This window comes from Magnolia sinica, chromosome 1 (assembly GCF_029962835.1).
Source record: "Magnolia sinica isolate HGM2019 chromosome 1, MsV1, whole genome shotgun sequence".
In the NCBI taxonomy this organism is placed as follows: Eukaryota; Viridiplantae; Streptophyta; class Magnoliopsida; order Magnoliales; family Magnoliaceae; genus Magnolia; species Magnolia sinica.
The window spans coordinates 124545370-124563177 of NC_080573.1; the positions used below are offsets into that span (position 1 = coordinate 124545370).

General features: G+C 39.9%; 1 protein-coding gene across 2 annotated transcripts; it reads left to right on the forward strand.

Moving 5' to 3' along the window:
* Nucleotides 1-177: 177 nt before the first annotated feature.
* On the forward strand, nucleotides 178-11394 carry LOC131256900 (V-type proton ATPase subunit B 2). Of its 2 annotated transcripts, XM_058257994.1 has the most exons (14): nucleotides 178-248; nucleotides 5670-5725; nucleotides 5843-5941; nucleotides 6182-6241; nucleotides 7028-7139; nucleotides 7248-7456; nucleotides 7830-7958; nucleotides 8141-8278; nucleotides 9425-9575; nucleotides 9682-9764; nucleotides 10254-10301; nucleotides 10451-10504; nucleotides 10591-10674; nucleotides 10864-11394. In XM_058257994.1, the coding sequence occupies exons 1-14, from the start codon at nucleotides 191-193 to the stop codon at nucleotides 11050-11052; spliced, it is 1470 nt and encodes a 489-aa protein (XP_058113977.1). In that variant the 5' UTR covers nucleotides 178-190; the 3' UTR covers nucleotides 11053-11394. The 2 variants fall into 2 exon arrangements, with proteins under 2 accessions (XP_058113977.1, XP_058113986.1); XM_058258003.1 differs by lacking the exon at nucleotides 10254-10301.
* Nucleotides 11395-17808: the final 6414 nt, after the last annotated feature.

Sequence of the window (17808 nt, forward strand, 5' to 3'; positions counted from 1 at the left end):
GTTTCTGCTAAGTTCGTCCCAAATAAAGGAGTTTTGAGCAAATGGCAGAACTCCAAGAATTGTTTCTGTTGTTTTCACATATATATATAGCTTGACCAAGTTTATGATTGGATTGTTTTGTATTATGATTGTAATAAGTTGTTCCTCTTCTACCAAACTGTGTAACGTGTTATGTCTGGATTTTTGGAAGATGGGAGTCACACAAAATAATACTGACATGGAGGAGGGATCATTGGAAATTGGCATGGGTATGTTTTACTTTATGTTCAATCTATTATATGATTTCAAATGTGCATCTTATCTTTGCATTTTTAGAAGGTTTTATCTAAATATGGGCGTATCTGGAAGAAGTTGCATATAAGATATTGACTTCGACATTGTTTCCAGCTTTTCGGGAATCTAAAGTTGTAGATTTCAGTGGTCTTCCTTTAAAGGAATCAGTGCCCTTGCAGATATGCTGTTATGGTTGCATCACTGACATCATGTATTCTGCCCCAGATTACCTTTCAAACACATTATCTTCGAGGAAGATATATTCCTGAATATTATAATCTAATCAATTCAAATGAGAGGCTTGACACTTTTGGAAGGTGCAGAAACAATATTCGTGGTGTTCAGTAGCTACTCTTTAAGTTACTCAAACTGTACTGATAAGTCGCTGGCTGCGGACTATTGGTCATTGCTTCCATTTATATAAAGTCCTTAGAATTACATTTTCATATGTGTATCCTTTGTGCTGGTAGCCAGTGAAGAAGGTTTCATTCCAAAAGTGTTATTCTTTTGATGGTATCGAAACTTCATTCTTTTGGAGTTTCAAAAACTATCCCCACTATTGCACGGGTCCTTTTTTATTTTACACCTAGTACATGGAGCTTGAGATATCTTGTACTGGTGCCAAAAACAAATGCAGGAAGAGTTTTCTGTTATTGAGGAGATTTGAGAATCCTATTAAGCAAATTTACACGTTAAAACATTTGACTTGTGGACCTGTGGAAATGATTAATGTCTCAGTTAGTGGCAAGGGGTGGTGATATATGGTAAGGTGCATTTGGGTTTTGCACCAGTTGCTAAAATACTCTAGATTGTCGAATATTATCAGTTGGTTTGTTACGGGTCCTCTCCTTCTCAATTGTATGTCAAAACTGTCTTTCCTCAATGTGACATGCATGTGAAAGTGTATATCCTATAGGTTACTCACCCGCATTCACTCCCTTGAAAGGTGCTTTTGGGACTTCTTTAAGTCCAGATGTCATGGTTATCTGAGTCCACGGGAGCTCGGAAGCTTATTGGTTTCCGGAGAAGATAAGCTTTTGACCATTCTCTCCTCTTTAAAAGGTGATGAATGGTTGCCGTAAGACTCATAATCATAAGTGACAATAGCAATGCTAACTAGTTTGAAGAGCCACTTTCTTTGAGAGTCATATCCATTTGAGAAGAAGACCATTGATGGCTCAAGGAGATTCTTTCAGATTAAAAATTGGGATTTTTCCATACGGTCGTCTGCCTTTTCGGCTATACACCGAAAACCTCCCACTTTTAAACTATTTCCCAAAACCTGCCCACCTTTTTCAATTTTACCCCTGGGTGATCATAGATATCACTGGTTCATGCCTACTATCGGCTTTACCTTTGTCAAATGATAGTACTGCCCTCCCTTTTGGCAAGCCCACTCATCGATTGCAGCCACAAGAGGATAGGCGGGGTCCACATGAACACGACTCTGCATGAAGATAGGTGCGGTTTGTTGATTGCATAGACATCTCTTTTCAGCTAGCATCCACCAATCACGTGGCAGTGATGGATCGAGATTGTCAAAATCACACCGATCACACGTATCTAGCCATGAATTTAGCTGATGAGCATATGTAGTTGCCATTGTTTTACTTTAACTGTTTTTTTAAGGCCACCTAACAGACTACGAGATTGATTTATTGGTGTACTTAGCTTGGTGCTTGTTATGGCATAAAAAAAATTCATTAAGGTGTTGTGCGGGTTCTAAAAGAGTCGTGCGGGTTCTCAAGGTGTCGTGCGGGTTTTGAAGGTATTGCGCAGGTTCTGAAGGAGTTGCGCAAGTTCTGAAGGTGTTGCGCGGGTTTTGAAGGTGTTGTGCGGGCTATCAAGTAGTTGTGCGGGTTCTCAAGGAGTTGTGCAGGTTCTGAAGGTGTTGCGTGGGTTCTGAAGGTGTTGCGAGACCACGCAACAATATTGAGTTGTGCAAAAACAGAGTTTCACATGTGTGGATGCTTATAAATACCCCCTCCTCCCTCTCATTTGCATATTGGGAACATTTGAGATCTCTTGGAGTAGAAGAATCACGGAACTCAGGTATCGAGAAGTTCACGAAGTCGAGGAAGAAAGAGAAAAGAAAAGTGTAGGAATTGAGCCTGTTGCGCGACTGCACAACAAGGTTATCTTGCGCGACCGCACAACAAGACTATCTTACACGACCGCGTAACAATGGTCCCGCACAAATCATTCAACAAAGTCATTGTTGGACCCATAATCAAGGTTATGGGTTATCAATTCAAGTCTTTTAGCTCGTGTATCGGCATGAAGCCAGGTTTCAAACTCGCATAAGTCTTCTATCATTTCGACATACACTCTATACGGCCAAAATGCTGCCAAAATCACTATTCTTAATTGTCATTTAATGTTATACAATTAACTATGTCATGTTTTAGAATCAAGTACAATGTAAGGAATGTAATAAGAACTTAGATTAATAAAATCTTGGATGACGAGCATTATTTCATTTTATCTTTCCTTGTTATGTTAGAATACAAATATTCCAACCCCCAAACCAAAACAAAACAACATTTTTGTCCTAACAGTGCTCATCGATGCTAATACCACGATTCAGACGGACTCGGCTTACAATGTGTAAGAGAGCACCAACCCCTGTACCGTATTGAGGTCGCAAAGTTCAGTGGGCCATCATGGTGTTTGTGTTATATTTGCACCGTCCGTCCATTTTTCCATATCACTTGGGGCATGAACCCAAAAATGAGGTAGATCCAAAGCTCAAGTGAACCACAATTGGGGACAATGATGCCCGCCGTTACAACCTTCCCAGGTCTCGCACAACCTTTCCTCTGACGCTTACGACATATCGTACAAGAATGCAAGTCCAACTCATGGATTGCATAATTTTAATGCATGGCCTCAGAATGAGGAATCCACCCCGTCCATAGAATTTGTCCACTGATTTTAGAGCACTGGATTAAAATGAGGTTGATACAAATCTTAAGTAGGCCCAACGAATAGGAAAGAGTAGGGATTGAATGCCAACGACTGAAACATTCATGGGGTCAAAGGATGTTTATGAGAAATTCAATCCGTCCATTTGTTTTCTCCGCTCATTTTAGGGAATGTGCCCAAAAATGAAGCAAATCCATAGCTCAAGTGGGCTAGAAAAACAGAAAATAGTAATATTGAATTCCCACTGTTGAAACATCTTGAGGCCATCTTGGGGCCATTTTGAGCCTTAGATCTACCTCATTTTTGGGTCCATACTCTAAAATGAGCTGGAAAAATAGATGGACGAGGTGGATTTATCACAAACATCAAGGTGGGCCCAACATACGGTCAGAGTTAGGTGGGCATGACAATTAACGTTCATCAATGGCGAGCGAGAGGTTTGCCGGACATTTAAGTCCAGAGGAGAGGGTTGCTCAACCTAGGTTGGGGCCGCCATGGTGTTTGTAACAAATCCAATCCATCCGTTTTGCCACCTCATTTTAGGGCACGGATCAAAAAAAATGAGGCGAATCAAAAGCTTGAGTGGCCAACCGAACATGAAAATTGGAGAATAAATGCCCACTATTGAAATATTCATCTAGTCATGGGATATGTTCTACTAATCTACACCGTCCATTTGTTTTTTCGGCTCAGTTTATGGCTTATGCCCAAAAATGAGGCTGATACCAAGCTCCAGTGAGCCACACGACAGGAAAAAGCGAGATGGAACGACCACTGTTAAAACATCTAGAGGCGATCTTGGGCCCACTTTGAGCTTTGGATCTGCCTCATTTTTAGGTCCGTGCCCTAAAATGAGCTGAAAAACAGATGGGCAGGTATATTTCTCACAAACATCAAAGTGAGCCCCACTTATGGTCAGGGTTTGGTTAGCATGGCAATCAACATCAATCAATGTGAGATTAAGTCCATAGAGGGTGATAGTTGTTCAACCATAGGTGGGACCACCATGATGTTTGTGACGAATCCACTCTGTCCATCTGTTCTACCATTTTAGGGCATGGGACAAAAAACGAGGTTGATCCAAAGCTCAAGTAGGTCACACAAACATGAAACAATGGTGATTAAAAGCTCACAATTAAAACACTCGTGGGGCCACAAGATGTTTGGGACAAATCCACCCTGTTTATCTGTTTTTCTTTCTCATTTTATGTCATGTGCCAAAAAGTTGAGGCCAATACCAAGCTCCAGTGGGAATTGAATGTCCATGGTTGAAGAATCTTGGGGTCATCATGGGTCCCACTTTGAGCTTTGGATCTGGTGCATTTTTGGGCTTGGGCACTAAAATGAGCTGATAAAACAGATGGGCGGGATGGTTTTTTCACAAATAACAAGGCGGGCCCCACTTTCGGTTGGGGGTTAAGGTGGCATGCCCATGAACCCAAGGCAATGAGGGGAGATTGCCAAGTGCGGGAAGGTGAGGGCAGTTTTGTCAATACCAAAATATTCAAATCCATACGTATAGGAAACTAACAGCAAACGGTTTAATCTCTAACGGAGAAAACTATGAGCAGGTTTTGAGAAATAGTTTAAAAGTGGGAGCTTTTCGGTCCATAGCCCAAAAGGCAGGCGGCCATATGGGAAAATCCCTTGAAATTTTGAAGACCTGACAAATGTTGCCACATCAAAATTGAAATATGCTCAGGATTGATGATGATGAGCTTATCCATGTCTCAGATTGCCCCTAATGTGCCTGGTTAACACGTTTGTAAAACATTGATCTAGTTTGACTTTTATAAGTGTTCTTCAGGCATCTGGTGGTATCCTTTGGAAGCATTGGATATGATTTGTCATCCATCATTCTATTTTCAATCTTTGTTCAGCTAGTCAATTGTGGTTTCTATATGAAAATTTTATCCTATTCCTTGATTAGGTTTGGTTATCTTGAATTTTAGATGATTGCCTTCTCTATGAATTTACTTTTGATGTCAGTGCAATGCTATTGTGTCTAGCAAGCGGCTAGATTTATGATTTGTATTTGGAGTTTAAAGCTTGGAAAATTTGTTCTCTTCAAGCAAAAAAAAGTCTGTCCCGTAAAAGCAGCAGGGTTCAATCATTTGCCCACTACAGTGATAAGACTATTATATTACTTTATCCATCTAAATTTATTGTGAATTTTGTTGGTAAGGTCCAGTGGATTTTTCCTTGGGCTCTCTTTAACTGTGGTTTTCAATATGGTGAAGAAAAGAATCATGCTTTTCTCTATATTCTTCCCCGCACACACACACACACGCACGCATGCACACACCAAAAAAAAGGAATTATGCTTTTTGTTTATTATTTTATGCAATAAGTTGGCTTCATCTACTCTTCCCGAAAAAAGTTGTCTTCATCTGGAAACCCATAGCAGTGCTAGTAAATTTTAGATTCCTAAGAATATTGATTTGTGAGTGTAACTTTGATGTACATCACAGAGTACAGGACTGTGTCAGGAGTCGCAGGACCACTGGTTATTTTGGAAAAAGTTAAGGTATACTTGCTTGCTTTCTTCTTCAGTTGAACTTCTTTATCATGCTGTCCCCACATGATGTACTTTACTATGGACTATACTCATCCATGCACTGTGCATGCTGTCAAACTGTTCTAGGGTCCTAAATATCAGGAGATTGTCAACATACGATTGGGAGATGGCACAACACGCCGCGGCCAGGTCCTGGAGGTTGATGGGGAGAAAGCTATTGTCCAGGTTGTTATTCCTTTTTCAGTCCAATTCTTCTGTTGAACCTTCACCTGTTTACATATTCCCTTTCCTCTGTCCACGCGCATCACATGCCTACCACTATTTAATGGAAAATGTACTCCTTTAATATTATTAATTTTTTTCATATTCCTTTTCATTGAGAAGCATTCATTAAAAACTGAATGTGTTCTCTCCCTCCCTCTCTCTATCATCCTGTATAATTTGTTGATGTTTCATGTTTGTCAGGTTTTTGAAGGAACATCAGGAATCGATAACAAATATACAACTGTGCAATTCACAGGAGAGGTAACTGACCTTGTTTTTTCCTTTTGTCTTTCAAAAATTTAATCTTGAAATTCATCCATTGTACAAGGGAATGAATTTCAACAAAGAGTTGCTTTTAATTTCTTTTCTTTACTGCATGAGCATCATGAACGCCAAGGGTCTGCTTGTAACGTCCTTGAAAGATCAGTGGACCCATGCATCCAAGGACTCAAATGAGAATGTGATGGTGATGGATCCAACTTATCATTGTCAAAATTCCCATTTTAGGGTGGTTTTTCAGATGAGCGTTTAGCACTATCCTGCCATCCAGAACCTGTGGGATGCTCCAGGCCTGTCTGCCTCTTATATGGCTTGGTCTAATTCTACCACATTCTCACACTGCAATACATTCCAACAAGCCCTTCAAACTTTCTGTGATCTTTTTTGTTGCTGTATATTGGAGTGGAACATTTTCTTTTTCTTTCACTGAGGTGTTTAGAAGGGCTAAGTTGGATGTTATGGGGTGGGCTTGATGTCTTGAGCCCTTTGTATAATGTAATCTTTCCCCTTTGTATTGGGTTTGGCTGTTGTAATTCGCCTCAGATTTTTTCTTTGGCTTTCTTTAATAAAATATCATTACCTTTCAAAAAAGAAAAAGAAAAAGGTTGATCTCGACCTCTGTAGTTGTTTCACTATATCTATATAAGGTCTACTCAACTATCCACCAGGCTGGCCTTCTTTGCCACACCAAGGAAAGGGAGCTTTTACCTTCGATTGCATCGATGATATAACTTCATGGTTGCATTTTTCTGTTTTTTTCATTTGCAGGTTCTGAAAACTCCTGTTTCAATGGATATGCTTGGACGCATTTTCAATGGATCAGGGAGACCTATTGATAATGGCCCTCCTATATTGCCTGAGGCCTACTTGGATATTTCTGGTGAGTCATTTCACTGGAGCTGATGGATTTTAAGTAATTGTTGGCTATTCTATTGGACCGACACATGCTCTTTCTGTACATCTTTAAACTCTTGTGAGAATATTTCAGGAAGTTCTATCAACCCTAGTGAGAGAACCTACCCAGAAGAGATGATTCAGACAGGGATATCTACAATTGATGTCATGAACTCCATTGCCCGAGGACAAAAGATTCCTCTCTTCTCTGCCGCAGGGCTTCCACATAATGAAATAGCTGCTCAGATTTGTCGTCAGGCTGGTCTTGTGAAGCGATTGGAGAAGACAGAAAATCTCATGGAGGTGTATAATCAACTCCTTTACATATCAAGTTAACTGATTGAGAAGCAGACAGACAGTAATTGGTATCATTTCTTCCAAGGTTTAAAATTTCATAACCTGGTCTGGACGACTAATAAAAGGCTTCTGATATTTTGTGTTTTAGTCATTGAAATCGTAAATATCAAATTGAGCCAATTACAACGGCAAACTAATACTTATCATAATGACAAGGCAATAGCGGTCTGTAATTTTTTCCTGGAGAACGTGGTGATTTGTCTTGCTTGCTGTCAATTGTAAAATGACAGTTATCTTTTTGGCCTTAAAGCTGCAAGGCACATTGGATTTTAATTTTGAGTAATATGAGTTGTTCTTATCCTTTTTCATGGATTGACAGGGTGGAGAAGAAGACAATTTTGCCATTGTATTTGCAGCTATGGGAGTAAACATGGAGACGGCACAGTTCTTCAAACGCGATTTTGAAGAAAATGGTTCGATGGAGAGAGTTACCCTTTTTCTAAATCTGGTATGTTGGTTAGAATTGACCTGACTCTTATTACGGTGCGACTATATGTGTGTGTGTGCGCGCGCACGCGTGTGTATTGAAGTGCTGTCAAAATAGCAGTTTATGGATATCTTCCTAGTTTGAAGTCTGGTGACGTCAACTGGTTCTTTATACTGCCTTTTTCTGATATGCTCTTTGTACAGGCCAATGATCCCACTATTGAGCGCATTATTACTCCTAGAATTGCACTTACAACTGCAGAATATTTGGCTTATGAATGTGGGAAGCATGTCTTAGTCATACTAACAGATATGAGCTCATATGCAGATGCTCTTCGTGAGGTAATAAATCCCCATACTTTTTCTATCAAATTCCTTTTTTATCTGTGCATATGATGATTACATTTTTTAAAAAATTAGTTTCATTTAACCCAGACAAGTTTGATGCGCGCTATGTTTCTTTTAATTGGATCAAGGTCCTTGTGATACTGTATCAATCAAGAGCAGGCTAGCAATATCAGCTTTCCCACTTATATTGGATATAATTTCTCACCATCACCATTGGCAATTTGGCATCACCTCCACCACCAATCCTCCCAACTTCACCCGGGCTTGGGGGCAGCTGGTGTGTCACTACCAGGAGGAGCTGTGCAGTGGTTATCATCCTCATTGTTGAAATAGGGAAAAGAAGAGCGAACATCTAATTTCTCCTACTCTGGAATCCTTTATTTATAATTTTCTAATTACAAAAATAATTTTCTGTTTACGAACAGATAATTACCAAAACAAATTATATCACCGAAAGATACTTAAAAGATTACTGAAGGATAATAACTCAGAGATGTCCATCAATATGGTGTTCATCAGGAATACACACGACTGTGTACACCATCGGTATGGTGCTCTGCATGTACACAGCTGTGTACTATAACACTCATCATCATATATTTAAAATCCCAAGTCTCCAGTGATATGGTGGCAAAACTCCTCTGTTGTCATGCTGCTATTTTGGGCATGATCTTCTCATCTATCTACCCAGAGTGTAACCACCTGTGAAGGCCCTCCAGGGTCACCCTAGTCATCCAAACATGCCGTGTAGTCTTTACTTTACTAAACGTGGCAATGCTCTTAAACTCATGTATAAATAAGTTACATAATATTGAGTATTATGAAGTTGTATATATGGTTCAAGTTGTCGGCATTCATAAGTAACATGTATTTTATATCCAATTTGTCTCTACATTTTCCTCATGGGTGATCGTGTTCGTATCTGGGCTTTTAGTAGCTTCATGTTTTGTGGTGATTAAGTTACAGCTCTCCTAACTGTGTTGACAATGCAAGAGAAAAAGGTTCTTATATTTTATTGTCTTTTTATTTGCTGTGAGCAGTACACGGATGTAAGCAATTTTTGTTAGGTTCTTGTCTTATAACACGAACAGCTCCATTGTTGCAACCCATGGGAAGTGAACTAACCCATCTTCACTGCAGGTGTCCGCTGCTCGAGAGGAGGTGCCAGGTAGACGTGGGTACCCTGGTTATATGTATACTGATTTAGCAACAATATATGAGCGAGCTGGACGTATAGAAGGACGAAAGGGTTCCATCACACAGATCCCCATTTTAACCATGCCTAATGATGGTAAGCATATCATAAAAGTATCTCCACGCATTCTATTCTACCATGACATGTCTTCCTATTTCATTGGCTGTGCATTACACATGACTGGTTTTCTTGCATGGATCAGACATCACACATCCCACTCCAGATCTTACTGGTTACATCACTGAGGGACAAATATACATTGACAGGCAGCTCTACAACCGACAGGTACAGATATACATCTTGGGGGGGGGGGGGGGCGGGGGCGGGGGTTGGTTTCAATTTCATATTATAAACTTGGCATGATTATAAGAAGTGATTTCAGTGCAGATCTTATGATTTCATTCAAATCTGTTAGAATATTCTTCATGATCACATGATTCCTTTACAACAAATATAGTACATGAAGAAAGTTATCTGCTTGAAAAATGGATGGTGTGGGATTTCATGATTCTTAATGGCTCTAAATTAGTTTTTGGTTGTTAATTTGATGTGGAAGTGTTAGAATATGATTGACTAATCATACATTTTCTAATACTTTTTTTTTAATATACATTTTATTAATTTACAAAAATATCACACAGTTTCTCATCTGTCCTGCTTATGATTTTATCCAGTTCAATTTTCAGAAAATTGCATATCATGCCTGGGTATGCTATGCGAACTGTTTGGTACAACTGTCAAAACTAAACAGTGTTTGACTCATGTATTGAACAGATATACCCGCCAATCAATGTCCTTCCGTCTCTCTCACGATTGATGAAGGTAGTTATCGATGCAGGTCATGGATTTGAAGGGTTGTGTTTGAATTTAGCTTTTAGTTTTTGAGATACATGGAACACTATTCATTCATGAAAAAAGAAGAAGATAAAAGATAAATATAGGTTCTCATTAAATTAGTATTTTCCATGCAGAGTGCTATTGGTGAGGGTATGACTCGCCGCGATCATTCTGATGTTTCCAACCAGGTGAGGCAGTCAGAGATATAAAACCCTATGTATGGTTGCTTTAAGAAGGATGGCTAACTTTCCACCATTGAATTTTCTGTGCTCAGTTGTATGCAAATTATGCAATTGGGAAGGATGTTCAGGCAATGAAAGCAGTGGTGGGAGAAGAAGCGCTTTCTTCCGAGGATCTGGTCTCTCTCTCTCTCTCTCCCTCCCTCTGTCAACACACACAGGGGCTCCTCCATGCCTTATTTCACACGCACCTTGTCATTTTTGCAACTCTCTCTCTCTCTCTCTCTCTCTCTCTCTCTCTCTCTCTCTCTCTCTCTCGTGGAGCATGAGTTACTAATCATATGCTAGCCATTCTCTTGGAAATACAGCTCTACCTTGAGTTTCTTGACAAATTTGAGAGGAAATTTGTCGCTCAAGGTGCATATGACACCCGCAACATCTTCCAATCGCTAGATCTGGCGTGGACGCTGCTGCGTATCTTCCCCCGTGAACTTCTCCATCGCATTCCAGCAAAGACCTTGGATCAGTTCTACAACCGAGATACCACCACTCACTGATGCTCGCTCGCTTTGTTTGACTATCTGGTCAACCAATTCACCATGTCTTGTCCCTAGTAGGCTACAATTCTGATTGGAACCCGGCATGAATAAATAGGTGGACACTTTTCAAAAGCCCCCACAAAATCAGCTGTTTTTTGAGGTTTTCTAGTCACTATTCTTTTATTTGGCAGAATCTGAGGTGTTAGTACTATCTAGATCTTGTAATATCCGTGTTTTAAAATCTCCTATGTTACCCTACTAGGGCATGTTATTACTTTTTTTAGCATGTGTTGTGATATTTTTGGATTTGTTGTAGAGAAATTGCATGCAATCTATGGTGGCGTGTTTGTGGTGACAGCATCTACAACTATTGTCCCGTGTAATACATTGATGAGTGCATATTTTGTTTTGGAGTTGCTATTAGTGACAATGGACATGGCAATATGTCTCTGGTAATTACATAGGTTATTATAAGAGTACTTTCTCCCTTCTCGCTGACAACTAATGGGTTTTGAATTGTAGTGGGGTTTTAGGCAAGGTTTGAAGTATCATCCCAAACCATACATTCGCCTGGTTTGTATTGGTTTTGCTGCCCAACGATATGGATGACTGGCACCAATAACCTCCTGATTCACCTGTTAAAAGCTCATATTTTGAGGGAAATAAGCATTTGGAAATGTTTATTAACATATCATTGCATTTTGTTGGGTTTTCACTGTTTTTGTCCAAAACTTGCATCGGACTGCCCTGTCCAATGTGAATCGGGGTATCGGACATGGATGACCTGAATACCTAATCTATTGATTTCAACCTCTGGTTTTAGGTGTGGTCCTCACTGGTGGTATCAGCTCTCAGCTCTTAAGCACCAATTTCATGCATTTAACTTCAATAACTGCCTTGGCCTTGCTGGGATCACTCTCTGGACCACTTTATCAACCATGATCTCTTTGACCTTAGCCTTTTACCAGCCCTTTTTCGCTATAGCTAATTTGTAGGAACATATTCCATTCTAAAAGAAGTACACTGGGACTCGGTGCTGGTCAGTTTGTACTGGTTCAGGCCTTCCTCATCTGACTTGAAAACTAGAACCAGTTCGGAGCTTCTTCATGGTCGCGACTCGCGAGGACCCATAAATGTGATGGATGATTTGGGGTTGCATATGCCACGCTCCACATAACCTACACAACACGCTATGTAGCTTACAAAATAAATTAAAAAAAAAAAAAAATCACTAAAACATTAAAATCAGTTAATTTTTTTAATGATTTGTTATGCTTTTCTATTTTCAATGAAAATTAGTTAATCTTTTTAATTATTTTAGTAAATAATAAAGTAACAACATTAAATCAGTTCCATTAACCCTTGATTGTCTTTATACTTAATCTTTATCCTATTTTTCCTATTATTTTTGGTTGTTCGGTTGCACCAAATATTGTGAAATTTTATTAAATTTCATAATTTGTCGGTCTAATTCCATGCAAAATATCATGAGATTCATAATATTTGTTGCAATTCCATGCATAATATCATGAGATTCATAATATTTGGTGCAACGTCAATTAAAAATCTAGAAGTATTGTTTTTTTTCTTGATGAAGATAGGGTGTCCCGCCCTTTTTTGCACACAATCACCCGCCAACCACATACATCAGGTGATCCATGAGGAAGGGACTCTTGTGTCAGTGGGGAACAAACCCATGACCAAAGCTGTTCGCCCAAACCCTGACTGGTTGAGGTTATTGTTGTAGGAGTAGTAGTACTACAAGGCTGCACAAGCAGCGTGTTTAGGGTATGAGTCTAAAAAGGAGGCAGATTGAAGGCTAAAGTGGACTACACCACAGGGGGCAGTGGGGATTGAATTCCTGCCATTGAAACCTTCCTAGGGCCCACCGTGATGTTTATTTACCATCCAACCTGCTCATAAGGTCACATGGGCCTGTATGAAGGGTAAATATAAATTTCAGCTTAATCCAAGTTTTCAACGGTAAGCTTTCAATCTCGAATGCTTCTTGTGGTGTGGTCCACTTGAGCTTTCAATCTGCCTCCTTTTTGGGCTCATGGCCTAAAATGATTTGTCAAAATGAATGGATGGCTTGGATAAAAAACACATACATCAAGGTGGGCCCATAGAGCCTCTAACAGGACCGTCCCTCTCTAGCTAGGTCGGGGTGGGGGTAGAACCTAATCCGCTCCAAAATTAAACTGTCCAAATTAGAGGACTCAGTGTAGATAGGTCCTTTTTCTAAAATCATGTTGGTTTGTGGATCATAAACTCTAATCAGTTGGCGCTTGTTCAATTTAGACACCTGGCTATTATTCATTTCAGCTGTCCATTAAAGATCCAGCAATAGTTCATTTGGAAAATCGATTCAATCCGTGTAACTTTTGGTTAAGCAAATTGGGAAGGTTTGATTTGATTGTATGATACGCATACAATATTTAATGCATGTGTATCAGGCATCACTCCCTTCCAGAGTACCAACGTTTTATAGCTGCATCTCAGCGACTGTCGTGCATTTGATTGCTTCGGAGCAAGAAATATCCCCCACAATGCCCCTGCCTGGATGGAGTCGGCCACGCAGAGGCATGATGCAATCCGCCTTCTTGGCACACTAATTTTGAGTGAGATCCCATTGATTGGATAGGGTGAATAACATGGGCAGGTGGAAGAAGTTGAGGCGTCTTCGTTTTTCGGTGATTGTCCTCCAATTATCTGATTTTAATAAAACGGCTGTTTATGACTCCAGTTTCAACCTTTTAACGCAATGTGAATTTTGGGTTATTGCCTATTAATTATCTGATTTTAATAAAAGGGCTGTCTATGACTCGAGTTTCAACCTTTTAACGCAATATGAATTTTGGGTTATTGCCTATTAATTATCTGATTTTAATAAAACGGCTGTCTATGACTCGAGTTTCAACCTTTTAACGCGGCATGAATTTTAGGTTATTGCCCATCAATTATCTGATTTTAATAAAACGGCTGTCTATGACTCAAGTTTCAACCTTTTAACGCAACATGAATTTTGGGTTATTGCCCATTCACGAGATTTTCGATTTTAGTGCTTAAACTCTTTAATGTGTGTTATGTGTGCATGTTCAAAATGCATGTGTATTAGATATCGTGCACTCTCAATAGTATGAAGTACCTTCCATTTTACAATCGCTCCTCGCATGCTTTGCGTATGTTCGAAACCACTTGGACCCGAAATCAGATTGCCTACTGAGTAAACTCAGTTGGGCTCATCTTGAATGTATGTGGTTCATCCACGCCGTCCATCTGTTTTTCCATCTAATTTAAGGGGTTGAGCCTAAAATTGAAGCATATTCAAAGATCAAGTGCATCAGACCACAGGAATCAGTGGGGATAATGATTTCCACCGTTGAAACCCTTTTAGCCCCATAGTGATATTTATTTGTCATCCAACCTGTTCATAAGATCATACAGACATAGATGAAGGGAAAATAGAAATATAAGCTTGATTGAAAACTTTTGTAGCCCTCGAGAAATTTTCAACGGTAGACGTTCAATCAACTGTTTCCTATGGTGTGGTCCATTTGAACATTTTATACGTTTCATTTTTGGAATCAACCTGTAAAATTATCTATAAAATAAATGGACGGAGTGGATAAAATATATAAATCATGGTGGACCCCACAAATTTTACTCAGTACGGCTAAGTGTAGTGAGTTACTACGCAATCCGCTTTCCTTGGACCCGGATTATATACTGACCATGTCAGTATCCAAATGGCTACTGAAGTGGCGTCACCAAGCTATGTGGACCCCACTATGATGTATGTGTTGTATGTCCATCGATTCGTAGACATTGTTTTATAGCATGAAAAAAAGAATGAGATAGATGTAAATTTTGGACCACGCCATAGAACAAATTGGGGGCAGTGACATCCACCGTTCAAAACTTTTTAGGGGCAACAGAAGTTTCCAGTCAAGCTAATTTTTTTTTTCAATTCATTTATCTCTATGTTGACTTATGAATAGGTTGGATGTAAAAAACACATCATTGTGGGCCCTATAAATGTTCCAACGTTGGGTGTGACTGATCCTACAGTTTTCTGTGGCGGGTCTACTTGAACTTTAGATCTATCTCATTCTTTTTCTCACGCCATAAAACGATCTCTAAAAATAGTTGGACGGTATGGATACAACATATGCATCATGGTTGGGTCCACATGATATGGTGACGTCACTTACGTAGCAATTTGGCCACTGACGTTGCCAGTATCTAATCCGCGTCAAAACCACTTCCTCTATCCATGTTCATTCCACGTGTGCAAAGCTCGTCCGCACACGCTAAATACACTACACCGTAAAGAGCATTGTACACCGTAAAGAGCAATGTTTGCAATGCATCAATTCGGAAAATTGCACACAGCGCACGTGACTCAAAATTTAAGGGTATTAATCACATCTGGGTGTGGATTAGCTGTTACTCGGGTAAAAGCTTAGTTGAGTTACCTTAACTGTGTGGGGCCATCTTGATACATTTTTTTGGTATATCCACGCCAGCCATATATTTTTCTATCTGGTTTTAAAGTGTAATCCTGAACTTAAGAAAATTCAATCTAGGGTGGACCATATCATTTTCAATGACCATTCAAAACTTTTTGTAAGCCATAAAAGTTTTGGATTAAGCTGATCGCTGTATTTTCACGTCAATCAAGCTACAGTGACATTATAAATAAGTAAAAATTATCAAAACCTTATGATAAACCCTTTGAAAATGTTAAGGTTAATAACTCAATCACTATTGCTTCATGTGGTGTGGTTTGCTTGATATTTGGATCCTACCTAATTTAGAACCATATCTTAAAATGGGCTGAAAAAATCATATATGGGAAAAAGGTATTATGCGCTCGACGATAAGCTCCCATGAGGTCGAGTTGTGTGGGCCCCACCGTGATGCATGTCGACCATCAACACTATGCATTTGATGGGTCTCCTCCAAATTATGGGATATCTCAAAAATCAGCTGTATATGGAACTTAGGTGGGCATACCATCTAAAATCATGTGAAGACATCGTTAAAACATATAAAAGCATTTGGTGGGGCCCACCTGAGTTTTGAATGTTGTTGAAACTTGGTCTGAACCCTCATCCAAGTGGGACACACATAATGGATGGGCTGGATTTGCAAACCATATCTCGGTGGGCCCAAAAAATGATTATGAATGTTTTAATGGTGCACGGCCCCTTCCCACTTCTATATGTGGTGTGGCTCACAAAAGTCACGGATTGACTTGATTTTTCAAACCTAGGCCCACATTGGAATGGTTCATTTGACTGATGGGGTAGATTTTTAAAACGCATCACGATGGGGCCCACACAGTTCAACCTCATGAGACAAACTCGTTAGGTCAAGCACATAGTACCTTTTCCGTGTGTTTATGTATATGTGTGTGTGTGGGAAAAGGTACAATGTGCTCGAGCTGATTTTAACATCCCATGAGATTGATCTATGTGGGCCCCACCGTGATGCGTTTCGAACATCAACACTGTGCATTTGATGCGTCTCCTTTAAATTGCGGGATATCCCAAAAATAGCTATATATGGAACTCAGGTGGGTCCATCTAAAATCATGTGAAGACATGCCTAAAATATATAAAATCACTTGATAGAGCCCACCTGAAATTTGGATGCGTCTGAAACTTGGTCTGAACCTTCAGCCAAGTGGGACACACATAATGAATAGGCTGGATTTGTGAACCACATCTCGGGTGGGCCCAACAAATGATTATGAATGTTTTAATGGAGGGTAGCCCCTCTCAACTTCTGTATGTGGTGTGGCCCACTTAAGTCACTGATTGACTTGATTTTTAAGACCTAGGTCCACGATGGAATGGTGCATCTGACTGATGGGGTAGATTTTCAAAACGCATTAAGGTAGGGCCCACACAATTCAACCTCATGGGATGTTAAAATCAACTTGAGCGCACTGTACCTTTTCCTTATATATATATATATATATATATATATATATATATATAAAATATGCATTGGTGTGCCGATGGCAAAGACAACACCTACTAAGTTAGATAACAGCTAATCCCCACCTGTTACATCTCCGGCCTTAGTTGAGTCATAAGCGGAAATTTGATTGCATGGAATTTATATATGGGTGGGCTGATTGGTGGACGTCTAATGGAAAGTTTGAATTAAAGATAGTCAATTCAGACAATGCAACAAGCTAAGGGCCCGTTTGGCTGGTCGGATTAGAAGGGCTTGGATGGTAGTAGAAGGGATTGAAAGTCAAATCCTGGGATTGGCCTGGCGTGCCAAACAGATACGGTGATCTGATCCCAGTCCCATGGATCTTAAGACAATTCACTGACAACACCATCATTACCTTTAAATCCCATCCAATCCAACCTAATCCTTTCAAATTTGCCCAGGACGTGTTTGGTTTGAGGGATTGGAAGGGATGAGAAGGTTCAATCCTAGAATTGGCCGGGTGCGCCAAACAGATTGGATATTGCAATCCCATGGATCTCCAGACAATCCACTGACAGCATCATCATTACTTAGAAATCCGTGCCATCCACCCTAATACCATTCAATCCCTCCCCGTCCATCCGGCCAAACGGGCCCTAAATGTCTCTTACGAAACATGATCTGATTTTATGGTTATGACCTGTATGCATTGGGTCCATCGATTTGATTGATTTGATCTGAGTAATGCGCATGCCCAATTGCCCACCCACATAAGCATCGGCAACGGTCCACATTCAATGATGAAATATCTACCAACCAAAC

Excerpts from the sequence above, each read along its gene's own strand:
- LOC131256900 (XM_058257994.1), top strand. The coding sequence starts at position 191 with ATGGGAGTCACACAAAATAATACTGACATGGAGGAGGGATCATTGGAA. Across the intron at positions 8,279-9,424 it reads ATGCAGATGCTCTTCGTGAG|GTGTCCGCTGCTCGAGAGGA; the intron begins GTAATAAATCCC and ends TCTTCACTGCAG. Across the intron at positions 10,302-10,450 it reads CTCTCTCACGATTGATGAAG|AGTGCTATTGGTGAGGGTAT; the intron begins GTAGTTATCGAT and ends TTTTCCATGCAG.